Consider the following 14,192-nt stretch of genomic DNA (forward strand, 5'->3'; position numbering starts at 1 on the left):
AAAAAATCTTTGAATGTAAGTCTATGGGAAGACTCTGGGCGATTCTCAGCCAGAGTGAAATCGCCCAAAAGAGGCGGTACTCCACAGAACGTGACTCGGCGCTGATTGGACTATATCCAGAGGCAGAACAACAGTGAGTGACTGCTAGCAACTCTGTGGTTGAATGAGATAGTGATTGAAAAAGTCCCTTACTCCCTTACACACTTTGGTGGTGCGTCGCCCGATCGCCCTAATGAAGAAACCGCCGCTGGTGATGACCACACCAGACCAGACACTTATAACGAGTTAACTGAACGTGGCAGACTCGTTTGAGTTCACATTCTGGGAGGATCGGTTCGTCGCGCGTATACATTAATCGTGGACCATCTCCCAGAAGAATGTGTGCTGTCCTGACTATTCTGTAGTGGAATTAATTTGCCTCATACTATGTTGGATTTTCTGCACCTTCACGCACTTTAATGAAGGACATCATATTGATTTATTTTTTACTTCAAATCTCTGGTGACTCAATCATCAATATGCATGAGTCATTATAAGCCCCGGGCTTCCCCGCGCGGGTTCTCTTTTATTGATCAGCGTCTGACTCTGATTCTCCAATAACAGCCAAAAGACAAGATGAGACAACTCAAGCACCATGTCTCCATATAGACTGGAGGAGGAACTGTTGTTATGGTTATGGTGACAGTGGCAGGCAGGTTGATCGTGATGGATGTGAGATGTGGGTTTCTCTTCACCCTCGGCACGCTGCTGCTCATCGCCTGCACTCACGGGTCTCCGTTCACCGACTGTATTCAAAGCAAAGGGAAAGCGGGCTTTTACGTGGGATCTATAGACGCCACCGAATCAGGCGTGAAATGCATGAACTGGAACGACGTGCCCGGTGTTAAAGAGCGATATCCGGGGAAAGGTCTTGGAGATCACAGTTTCTGTCGGAACCCGGACGGGAGAATTCGGCCCTGGTGTTTCTTCTCAAACAGCCGAGGACGCATTGACTGGGGGTACTGCGATTGCAAACAAGGTATATATAAGCTACATAAAATTAATTTTCAAGAGCAGTATTTTAAATGAACTTATGCGAGGGAAAAACGCGCGTCAAGTGTTTCTTTTCTTAGACAAAAGACCTCCACGCGCAGATCTAGTCGTTCAAGATTTCTAAAGATTAGTTTAATGTTAATTCTTACGTGTTTTGCTTAACTTATGATTGATAGTTAAACATATTCAGATCAAGAAAACAGTGCAATGCACCACGCAAGCAAGCTAAGACATGTCCAAACTTCACTGCATCCACGCGTGGGAAAGGTATGCGCGCCTCAGGTAGCACCTATAATGAGAACAAAGCAGACACTCTCATCCGGCGCACGAGGTCATTTTATCATTTGGGTCTTACTTTGAGACAACGGTCTCTAACAGAAATTTCGCAATGTAAGTTATTTCTGTTGCAGCAGAAGCTGTATAGAAATGAGTAAATATGCACGAGCGCGTCTTGTGCAGGTCTTGAGCTGCTCAGAGCTTTTGCATTGCTGACAGGCTCGAGCGCGAGATCTGAGTCAGTGCGCTGTTAAGAAGTCAGTCAGTAAGGTTTAATTTGGCAATCGTCAGTCAGTAAGGTTGAATTTGGCAATCACTATTTGAAAGTGAATTTTGACTTTTGTGACAAACGCGAGCCGAGAGTATAGTATCGAGAGCGAGACGTATAATGTATAGGAAACTGTAGGCTACGAGAGACCGGGTCGATACAGGTCCCCCTCCCCACACACACACACCTTTTAAGGTACATTTGTTTTTAAAAGTCAATTTCTGTATAATTAGATAAGATAAATTCTTGGCTACAAAAAAGCTAAACATTTCCACTTTTCCCTGGGAAAAAATGTTAGTGGAACACACGTTGACCTTTTGTGACAATAAGTCCCAATGTTGTGAGTGTGACTATGTGAGATAAGTAAACTCCCCTTGTGAAAACTAGTCCCACGTGTTACCAAGAACAATGAACTGTATTGTAAGATATATATATATATATATATATATATATATATATATATATATATATATATATATATATATATATATATATATAGTTGTGCTCAAAAGTTTACATACTCCTTTCAGAATCTGTGAAAATGTGAATATCTTTTTTTTTTTTTACAAAATAAGAGGGATCATAAAAAATGCATATTTTTTTATTTAGTACTGTCCTGAATAAGATATTTGACATAAAAGATGTTTACTATCCACAAGACAAAAAATAGCTGAATTTATAAAAATGACCCTGTTCAAAGGTTTACATATTGATTCTTACTGTGTGTCGTTACCTGAATGATCCATGAGTCCATGACTGTTTTTTGTTTTGTTTTGTGATGATTGTTCTTGAGTCCCTTGTTTGTCTAGAGCCCTTAAGCTGCCTAATGTTCTTCAGAAAAATCCTTCAGGTCCTGCAAATTACTAATTTTTCCAGCATCTTTTGCATATTTGAACCGATTTGAACCCTTTCCAGCAGTGACTGATTTTGAGATGCATATTTCATATTTCCATATATTCTAATATAGGCCTTAGAAATAACACTTGGAGAAGAGGTATAAAGTTTTAGGTTGAGTTCTTCTATAATCTTTCCATATTTATTATTTGTGACATTTGCTTATAATCTTTCCAATAGTATTATTATAAGTTAAAAATCACTTTGAATGTGGACAGCTTATCAGTGTATTAAATGGGAAACGGATGAGTTTATTTAAATATTCTGGTATTCTATTAGTTTACATTTCCAGCATGCATCCGCCGCCTCACATTTTCAAAACATTCTGTAAAAGTTTTGAAGCTCTGAAATGTTTGAAGAACATGTGCTGCCATCATGTTTGGTTGTGCTCTGTGTGATTTATAACTGAATGCAACAGCTGGGCGGCTCATACTGTAAACACTGGATGCATAAAAGGTGCTACCCCCCCCCCCCACACACACACACACACACACCTGTTCCAGTAGCAAGTGAATATATTAATACTGTTGCGCGCACACACACACACACACACACACACACACACACACACACACACACACACACACACACACACACACACACACACACACACACACACACACACACGTTCTAGCAAGTGAATATATTAATACTGTTGTGGCCAAATTTATAATGTAATCTGAAAATATTTGTTATGCAAGTTAACATTTTGATCTATTTTAATCTAATTTTTATAGGTAGTGTTTTCAGTTTGGGGTATCTGTTAAACTAATACAACTTATAATGTATATAATATAATAAAAATACCAATTATTGCATTGTTTGCAATATTTTACTGTATTTTGATCATCAGTATCTCTGAATTATGTTAATTTGTATCCAAAACTACAGAAATACCTACAGACTGTACATACACAACTATAAATTAACATACTGTAAACCTGTGAATAATATGTCCAGTTAGAATGTAGAGATGTATTTTAATAGTAAAGAAATGGCTTATCTCATCTGCACCCAGTGGTTTTATAATAGACATTTTTGTACTGCTGTACTCAATAGCTTACATTGTTTTCATGACATACATTTTAGCTGTGAGTAATTTTCAGTATCACATGCACAAACACACACATTTATTATAGAACTGACAAGTGAAACTCATGTGGAGGTCAAAGCTTTCCTCTGTCATCACATAAAGCAAGTCATGGATTAATGTTTTCGTGCTGCGTAACTGTGGGAACATTTGTAATGCGCACATTTATCAAAATTACGGAGACCAGCGGAACCAATTGTTTGCAGAACATTTACTTTTATCACCTGCCTGAGCAGTGAAGGTCAACAACACTCAAGTTTAACTCACTTTTTGTGTGTATTTGCAGGCTCTTTGCGACTGCAGGGAGGCAGATCCAAGTTGGATGGTACAGTAGAAGTGTATATGAATGGCGTGTGGGGAACAATCTGCAGTAATGACTGGGATGACCGAGATGCCGCTGTGGTGTGTCGACAGCTGGGACAGGGGTAACACATACACACATATACTGTACGGTACACACAGTATGTAAAACATACTGTCATACCACTCGCAGTACGTAGGCTGTTTGCAATATCTTACTATATTTATCAAAATATGCAGTATATCACAGATCATACTTTGCAGAATATCATACCCTGCAATGCATTGGACTTGACATCCATTTCTAGAGTGATGAATGACTTAATGGTTTATAGCAAACTCTTACTGTCATATTTCTAATAAGTGTTGATCACAAATAATTTGATTGTTTTGTATATTTTATATTATTAACTATAGTAAACTAAACATTTAGTATCTATTAGACCACAGTTCTTGAAGCTTTAGTGTGTTTAGTGTGAAGGTGGATCGTATCAAAATCGCTTTGTCTTGTTGTGTATTTTGTGCTTAATTTTCTCACAATTTCTATACAATGCACTGCACCGGACGTTGCAATGGCTACTGAGTGGCTACTGAGTCTAAGGGCCAGATTTACTAACAGCTTGTGCTGGAGCAAACCCTCTTTTGGCAATAAAAAAGGATTTACTAAATGGTGCAAAATGAGTTTCCCTTTCGGACACAACATTGACGAGAGTATAGTATTAAAATAAATCATGCAAAGTGATTTACTAAGGTTTGCGGTAGTGAATTTACTGCTGCATTATTTAACTCTAAAAAAAAAAGCATGTCTTAATTCGTTTTGCGTTTGACATGGCTGCGTCTGTGTTGTTTAATTTGCACATTGTTAGTAGATCACCCACAGAGCTTTCCACTCCCATCGGCGCTTTCAAAGGGTTGCGGTCTCACACTTATTTGCCCTGTTGGTTACACTTTAATTGAATCTGACGTAGTTACATTATACTTACTCAAATAAGTACTGTATGTATGTAAGTATGTACTTGCAATAGAGTTACAGTAGGGTTTGTTACTTGTAATAATGCATCATTTTCTGTTATTACTTTAGTAAGTGTAGTAACGTGTAACTACGACACCTTAAAAAAAGTTTCCGTCCTGTTTAGGTAATCTGGCCCAAAATGCAGAAATAATTGTGCTTGATAAAGGAATAGTTCAACCAAAAATGTACATTTCATCATAATTATCTACTCACTCTAACGTCATTCCAAATGGTTTGACTTTCTCTCTACTGCACAAGCTTCAAAAAGCTATTTTATCCTGAAAATTAGATTTAGAAATGCAAAATAACCATCCCTGACATTGAGATACTAACTGGATGCCATTATCTGACGTGAGGTCATGTGACAACAATGTTGCACTCTACTAATGTTACTTGAATAATGCATATTGTTTCACAAAGGTTGCATAAAGAAGGCAGTATGCATAGTAAGAACAGACTAAGAATGTTATTTTATTTTCCCCAAAACCTGAACACAAACCAGACATACTATGTACCGCTGAAATATTCAGCATATATTATGTCTGTCCATGGTGGACGGTAAGAGATGTGTTTGTAGTTAGTTTTTGAAGCCACATTGTCAATGCTGCCACAAATCTCCTGTCAAAGAGATAGTTGCTGTGTTCCGACAACTATATGCTGTCCCGTTCGTTTATTCCCTAACCACAAAACACCTTTGTAAGGTTGTACATGGAATCCTTTGGTATTTGACCCCAGTGGGTCAAAGGTCAATCTTTCACCTTTAAACACGGCATATGCTTAGTGAGTTGTCAGGCGGTGAATATATGTGTGCGGGTGTTTTAAAAGATCGCTGATTTCCCCAGAGAGTTCTAATCTCTATCTCGAACACACCCATGTGGTTTGTGTCTATCACGGTCACACACATCTGAGAGCATTTGTCTGAGGTCATTACTGAGTGTGCTTAGAGAGAGGTGACCGCAGGGTCTCGTAGATCACATGACACAACAATGACAGTTATAAATCTGACAAAAAGTATTATTTTACCATTATAATACAAACGGATACATACATATGCGTGGACCCGTCAACATTTGACCTCGGGAGCTTAGAGTCCATATGCATTTTGTGAATAATTCATTGGGTGTCTCAGCTTTGATAGATGAACAGACCTGAATTATTTAAAAGCTAGAGAGACAGATAGACTTTACTGACTTTGATTTATGTTTTCCATCTGTCTGTCTACCACAGACACTCTCAAGCTTTGTATATAGTAGAAGCTTATAGGCAGCAAATTACATTCTTAAGAATAAAAACATATTTCAATATTCTGCCAATTTCATTATCATTGACTCATTGTTTTAAAGTAGTTCAGATTTGAGAAATTTGTCTTGAAATCTCTGTGCTCCATTATTTTGCTAGTACTTCCCTTGTTTGTATATTGCCAATGTGTGTATAATAGTATTTAAATACATAAAACATACTGAGATTCTAATGTTATACATTATCAGTCAAAGGTTTAGATTTAGTAAGACCTTCTTTGGGGAAAAAACTTTTATTCTGCAAGGGTGCACTGAATTTATCTAAAGTGACTGTAAAGACATATATAATGCTACAAAAGATTTCTTTTTCAAATAAATGCTATTCTTTTGAACTTTGTATTCATCAACAAATCCTGAAAAAATGCATTATGGTTTCCACAAAAATATTAAGCAGCAATTTCCAACATTGATGATAATAAAGATGTTTCTTGAGCACCAAATCAGCATATTAGAATGATTTCTGAAGGATCATGTGACACTAAAGACTGGAGTAATGATGCTGAAAATTGAGCTTTGGCATCACAGGAATAAATTACATTTTAAAATATTTTCAAATAGAAAACAGTTATTTTAAATTTTAACAATATTTCACAATATCACTATTTTACTATATTTTGCTTAAATAAATGCAGCCTTGCTGATCATAAGAGACTAATTTTAAAAACATTAAAAAATCTTCCTGATTCCAAACTTTTAAACGGTAGCGTATATTTCTTTACTGAGCATTGTTAAATTAATTATTCAGTGTAAACCAATTATTTGTTAATGTAATGGGGTAACATGCAGCCTTTTTGGCACCTTTTGTTATCTCTCAATATTTCATCTCATATATGAATGACTGAACAAATATAATATAGGGAAACAATCACCGGTTTAATGGTTGACATGAATCAAAAGTGCTTATGCTTAAGAAGTTGAGATGTTTAAGAGCTGCCTGGTTATGAGATTCATAGGATTAAATCTTTGAAATTTATTCTGTAATTTAGTTTTACACATTTATAAATAACAAAATATTCTGTCAGTGGTATCTTCATTTTCTTGTAAAAGCACGTGAACTGAGATTAGTCATCATTGTACATGTCAGTCAGACAGCTCCTTATCAATATCCCGACCATATTTTTCAGAGAGAGTTCCAACAGTTACTCAAGAATAATTTGCAATACTGAACAGCATAATGCAGAATTATCTGTGGCTATAAAAGTTGCTAATGCTTAATTTATCAAAAAATATATATATATCAAGTTCGCAAAAATTTCTTGCGATTGCTTCTGCATCATTTGCAACCCCATGTGGGGTCGTGACCCCAGGGTTCAGAACATGTGGTCTACTATTTATCATTTACAAACTTTGACAAATGTTCATGAATAGTTGAAATATCATAAAAACTAAATGGATTAAATGACTGAAGTGAGATAAATTAGACAAAAATGAAAAAATCTCCCTTTGTCTCAGTTACAGGGCACGTGCACGTGTGAGTCCTCTGTCACGTCTGGTGGTGTCTGTAGTTCACTGGCAGACTGTGGGCTGTGAGGGACAGGAAGAGGACTTACTGCAGTGCAATCGCACCGTATGGAACGGGGGAGAGTGTGTTAACCGCCAGGCGGCTGCCGTCTCTTGCACACCAGTGGAGGGTATGCACACGCTCACAGATACATAAACACAGACGCAATCACAAATATACTCTCAAGTAAAGAGAAAATATCTTGAAGCTTGTGTGTGTATGTATAGCTTCAGTGTTTGTCCCGGTGCGTCTCTCTGGTGGTCCATCAGCGCATGAGGGCAGAGTTGAGGTGCATCATGCAGGACAGTGGGGCACAGTGTGTGATGACCAGTGGGACGATAATGACGCTGAGGTGGTCTGCAGACAGCTGGGGTTGGGGTAAGACACACACACACACACACACACACACACACACACACACGTTTTGTTCTCATGTTTTATGGGGACTTTCCATAGACTTAATGATTTTTTTAAATTGTGCAAACTGTATATTCTGGCCCTCTACACTAACCCTACACCTAACCCTACCCATCACAGAAAACTTTATTCATTTTTACATTTTCCAAAAGCATCACTTAGTATGATTTATAAGCTGTTTTCTTCATGGACAAGGATTTTGGATATTGCCATCTTTGTGGGGACATTCCCCATAATGTAGGGTTTACCAGGCCACACATGCACACATTTGGTTTTGGTTTTAAAAACCAATCTTTTGTGTTACAAATCCAATTAGGTCAAATCAGGTCAATTCAGATAGTAAAGAACAGGGGTCCCCAATCCTGTTTCTGAAGATCTACCTTCCTGCAAAGTTCAGCTCCAGCCCTGATCAAACACAACTAAACCAGCTAGTTAAGATCTTCAGGATAACTACTGAGAGGTGTGTTGGATCAGGGTTGGATCTGAATTCTGCAGGTAGTTAGGGCTGCGTCCGAAAGCTTAAAAATGCTATCTTTGGAGGATGCATTCCACGGGAAGGAAGGCATCAAGGCACGTCCGAATCCAATAGTCACTCCTCAGATAGCTTCATCTGATCAATTTTTGAAGATAGATATATCCTTCGCTGCCTTTGATATCCCACAATCCTGTGTGTACCATTCCGTGACAGCTAAAAAGTTAAGATGGCATCTGAAAGTTGCAGGTTGGTGGTCAGTTTCTGTGTAAATGTTCGTTTTTGAGCAACATTTTCCACTTTTGATGTCATTTCTAGCAAAAACATTACTATTGAAGTAATTTTATATATTATTTAGTTATCACCAAAGCTCTATTTTGTTGTAGAATATTAAACCGTTATGCTGCCTCAGAAGTCTGTTCGAAATCAGTTACCTTTGTGCTCAAACGCTGCCTGCAAAGTCATTGCCTGATAAGGCAGCGAGGCAAAAAGTCAGCTGCCTAAGCTTTCAGACGCTGCCTAGATCTCCAGGAACAGGATTGGGCACCCCTGGTGTTGAAAATATCTGGTATATCTACATTGGTTGGCTGCCATAGTAGAGAGATAAGAGAAAAGAAAAGAATCATATCACTCCGCTGTGGTACTGAAATCATTAGGCGCATCATACAACACAACATTCATGCATATGCTTAGTTGTCATTCAGTATATAGTGAATGCCACTTATGAGAATGAATGAATGAATGGATTCAGACATGTCTCTAGACACCACTGCGCTTTGTCTATAACATTACATTCATGTTTTGTCCCATATTATGAAACATACTTGAAATCTGATCTAACTGGAATTAGTTGAGTCACATTTTACACCATATTGATTATGTGAATTGGATTGGGTTTGCTAACATTTTTTTTTATTATTGATATGCTGATTAATTCATATCACAGTATTCTTAACAAATATTTATATTTGTATTCCTTTTACATTTATTATTATAAATTTATTTTTTATATTTAATTGTTCTAAATTAATTCATTATTAATAATTCATTAATTGACAGCCCTTCAAAAAACTAGACATGTATGTCAAAGAAATCAGCCTGTCTGAACATAGCCATAGAGGCATGACCTGTTTTTTTGGGAACACACTGTCTATTTAGAGGAACACCAGGGCGTTCTTTTCAACTGAGATGTGTGAAAATAGAAGGAAGATCGAGAGGAGGTAGGAGTGATAAATAGGGAAAGAGAAAGAGAGGAGTTGAGTGTCTTCTCTGCATAAAAATGTGAAATATTTTCTTGGGAGGTCCCTGACACACAAAGCCAAAGTGTTCTCGGTAAGAAAGTGAGTGTGTGAGAGACGGACAGAAAATTGAGATAATGAAAGGATGAGTGCCAGAGGAAGACAGATCGAGAAGGCAAAGAGGCGTAAAGGGTGATTTAGTGGGAGGAAAGGAATTAGAGAGGAACGGAAAGAGGGAATGGAAAGATCAAGATGTGAATCAGGTTGATTGTTTCTAGCTTTTCAACTATAATGTAACAACGGACATAATAAATGGCGCCCAAAAGTGAGCTTTGCAGGTGTGTGTGAGTTTGTATAATAATCACTCATGTGAATGGCTTTTTATTGAGCTGAAAAAACTCCTGTAGAATAAAATGCGTGGGTTCGTGCACATGTCTGAGACCACAGTTCCACTTCATTTGCTTCTCAACTTTGAGTGATTATTGACTGCTGAACTTTGTGCTTGATTGCCTATTAATCACAGAAAGAATTAAAAAGATATATAATCTTATATATAGGCTATACATAAATGTGAGTGTTGCATCAGTAGTCTGTTGTTACAGAAATCTCTCCTTGTTGGAGCTCTGCCATCCTCACCGATTAAGAATGGAAGAGCCCGAGGGTAACAGACTAAATGGCTGCCTCTGACATTTCTCTCCCATTACCTGTTATGTATAACTGTGGCCCATTTTGCCAGCAAATCAATGTGAAATTAAAAAGGAGGTTCTATGCTAACATAAACAATTGCAATAGACTAAATCATTGAGTGGTTTTATCCTTCAGGGCTGTAATATATATTCCTGCTCAATTTTAGTGAGAATCACATTAATTAAAGGATTAGTTCACTTTAAAAAAAATGTTTGCTGATAATTTACTCACCCTGATGTCATCCAAGATATCCATGTCTTTCTTTCTTCAGTCGAAAAGAAATTAAGGTTTTTGAGGAAAACATTCCAGGATTTTTCTACACAGAATGGACTTCAATGGCAACCAACTATACCAATGTTCAAAGAAGGTTCAAATGTCCGTCTCAATGCAGCTTCAAAGTCTCTACACGATCCCAGTCGAGAAATAAGGGTCTTATTTAGCGAAACGATCGGTCATTTTCTAAAAAAAATATCTATATATACTTTTTAACCACAAATGCCCATCTTGTATTTTTTTTATTAGATATAAAGAAACAAAAGTTAACAAATATTAAATTCTCAACATGAAAATACGAAACGGAACATACACCAGAGGAGAGGATAAAAAAAAAAAAAAACCCAGACAAAAATTACAATAATACTAATACAAGAAAAGATAAGCAAATAAATGAAGGAGATACAATCAATTAGAGCATGTTAGGATAATACAATGCAACAAAATTTAAAGGGGGATTTTGAAGAGAGCACAACAAGACAATGTTTTCCTTGCTTTGTTCTTCTCTGAAACAGAAAGCGTTTGAAGGTATTGATGGAATTCGTTGAGAAAAAGTTTGAATAATGGCTTATGATTGGAAAATTTAATGCCCATCTTGTACCATCTCTGAGATGCGCCACGTATTACGTCATCACGTTGGAAAGGTCATGAAAATAAATAAAAATAAAAATTACTCTATTAGCAAACTGCCTGTGACATTATCCAACTTTTACCAACAAGCTCTTAAGGCCTGGAAGTTATGTTATGTACATAACTTTTCCCCACATAAAGCAATCTTGTGGAATAATGCTTATATTACAGTAAACCGGAAATCTCTTTATTTACAGAGTTGGAAAGATAAAGGAATTTACTTCTTATCTGACCTTTTAGACCAGTCAGCTCAGTTTCTTTCTTATGAAAATTTCATGAATAAGTGGGCATTTCCTATTAAATATAAAGAGTATTATTATGTAATAAAAGCCATTCCTACTGGTCTAATGATGTTAATGAGAAGTCATATGATGTCCCTTAACATTTGTAGAATTGATCCCATTCTTTATTTAAATGGTGTAGACATTACCAGTAAAAAGTGCTCAAATAAATTCATTAGAAATATATTTTATAAAAGTAGATTTGTTCAGCCTAGGGGGAAAATTTTCTGGAATATTTGCTTCTCAGAGATTATCTGGAAAAAAGCTTGGTTGCTTCCCTTTCGGTTTTGTATATTTAACAAACTTCGAGAAGTACATTTGAAAATTCTTCATAATATTTATGTTAGTAATTATACTTTATCAAAATTTATGGATATTGATGAAAATTGTACTTTTTGTTTGGATCAGCCAGAAAAAATTCTACATCTTTTCTTTGAATGTTATCATTCTAAAAAATTTTGGGATGATCTTTCTAGGCACTTTCAACAGAAGTCTGGTCATAATTGTGAACTTACATCTAAAGATGTTATCATTTATTTTGATTCGAAAATTGCTTCTGTTAATTTTATGATGAATCTTATGATATTGTTAGGTAAATTTCATATTCATAAGAGTAAATTGTGTAATTTCTAAACCATGTTTGAAGGTTTTTTTGAGTGAATTTGAATTGTATATTGAGTCTCTCAAATGTATTGATAACAAAAAATGTAGTGATACATTTATATTTGCTAAAGAATTGAAGTTAATTGAAAATTGATTTATTGTTTTTTTTTAAGTAGTACCATTTATTGGTTTCTATACATAACAGATTGGTTTATCCCCTTACATTTTATTTCTATATATATATATTTTTTTTTCCTATTCTGGAATTTTTCTTTGAAAAAATTGTTTTTAGTTTTTCTTTTTGGATGTCATGTTATTGTGTTTTTTGATGTTTGTTATGTCTAATGTCTAATAAATTTTTTTTTAAAAAAAAATAAAAATAAAATAATAATAATAATAAATTAAAACAAAGATGTCGGACGATTTTGAAGTTGGAGGAGAAAATGAGATGAAATTTTTCGCCCTTCCCTACCTTTTTGAACCGGAGTACACAGACAAATAACTTATATAGATGACGTGACGCGTGACCTTTCCAACGTGATGACGCAATGCGTGGCGCATCTCAGAGATGGTACTCGACGAGCATTTGTGGTTGGAAAATGACCGATCGTTTCGCTAGATAAGACCCTTATTTTTCAACTGGGATCGTGTAGAGACTTTGAAGCTGCATTGAGACGGACATTTGAACCTTCTTTGAACATTGGTATAGTTGGGAATGCAAATGAAAGTCCATTCTATGTAGAAATATCCTGGAATGTTTTCCTCAAAAACCTTAATTTCTTTTCGACTGAAGAAAGAATGACATGGATATCTTGGATGACATGGATATTTTGGACTGTTGTTTTGTGTTACATACTTTTAAAAAGAGTACTTATTACGTAAATAATATACTTTAAATGAATATACTGAATGTCATGTTTACAGGCAATTAAATGAAAATGCATCATAGTTTAAATTCATAAATAAATGCAAACCAAGAATGCTTTAGATTGGTTTTAAAAGTGTACTTAACTATTACTTAAATATTAAGATTACTTTGTGTTTTTTTGTGTTTAATGCTATATTATCTGTTTTTTTAACAATACTTTTAAGATTTGAAGTACACTACAAGCGCACAGTCAGTTGTTACATGTATGGTCTGTCTCCTAGTGATGGGAAGTTCGGCTCTTTTCAGAGAGCCGGCTCTTTTGGCTCAGCTCCCAAAGAAGAGCCAGCTCTTTCGACTCCCGAAAGGCTCTTAATTTAGGATTTTTTTGTAGGCCTTTATTTTACCATAACTTTGCAAAAATGAATGGTTTGTGTGTTGAAAACCCTTTCATGTGCAGTGTTTTTATGCATTTATTGCACAAATTAACAACAAAACAGCAAATAAACAGCTCTGTTGTCATTGAATGCAAGTTTTTTAAACCTATAGGGATCCTATATAAAGCGACGAGAATACTTTTTGTGCGCAAAAACAAACAAAAATAATGACTTTATTCCACTATTAATTTCCTTCTCTCTGGGCCTCGAGTCTTTTCACGTAGTGTTTTTGCGCAGCGCGTCAGTGTTGTACGACACACGCATCACACACATGACCAGCGTCGGCCAATAGTGAGCCTACGTGGTGACGTGTAACACAGACACGCTGCGCAAAAACACTACGTGAACTAACTCGAGGCCCAGAGAGAAGGAAATGAATAGTGGAATAAAGTCGTTATTTTTGTTAGTTTTTGCGCACAAAAAGTATTCTCGTCGCTTGATATACTTAACATTGAGCCACTGTAGTCACTTGGACTATATTAACGATCTCTTTAATAACTTTTCTGGGCCAGCAAGTTTCAATCCCTTATAAGCCTATGGAGAAGTGATCCAGCTCTCAAATTTAATCAAAAATATCGTCATTTGTGTTCCGAAGATGAACGTATACGGTCTTACGGG

At 36.2% G+C, this 14,192-nt stretch overlaps 1 protein-coding gene across 1 annotated transcript in view; it reads left to right on the forward strand.

Moving 5' to 3' along the window:
* Window positions 1-200: 200 nt before the first annotated feature.
* The window catches only part of prss12 (serine protease 12), a 41,814-nt gene continuing 27,822 nt past the window's right edge, over window positions 201-14,192 (forward strand). Inside the window, exons 1-4 of the mRNA XM_081362028.1 lie at window positions 201-1,018; window positions 3,847-3,985; window positions 7,623-7,801; window positions 7,899-8,049. Coding sequence (XP_081218154.1) covers window positions 670-1,018; window positions 3,847-3,985; window positions 7,623-7,801; window positions 7,899-8,049 — 818 coding nt within the window. The 5' untranslated portion in view covers window positions 201-669. The remainder of the gene's footprint in view (window positions 1,019-3,846; window positions 3,986-7,622; window positions 7,802-7,898; window positions 8,050-14,192) is intronic.

This window comes from Scardinius erythrophthalmus, assembly GCF_964197995.2.
Source record: "Scardinius erythrophthalmus genome assembly, chromosome: 3".
Lineage (NCBI taxonomy): Eukaryota > Metazoa > Chordata > Actinopteri > Cypriniformes > Leuciscidae > Scardinius > Scardinius erythrophthalmus.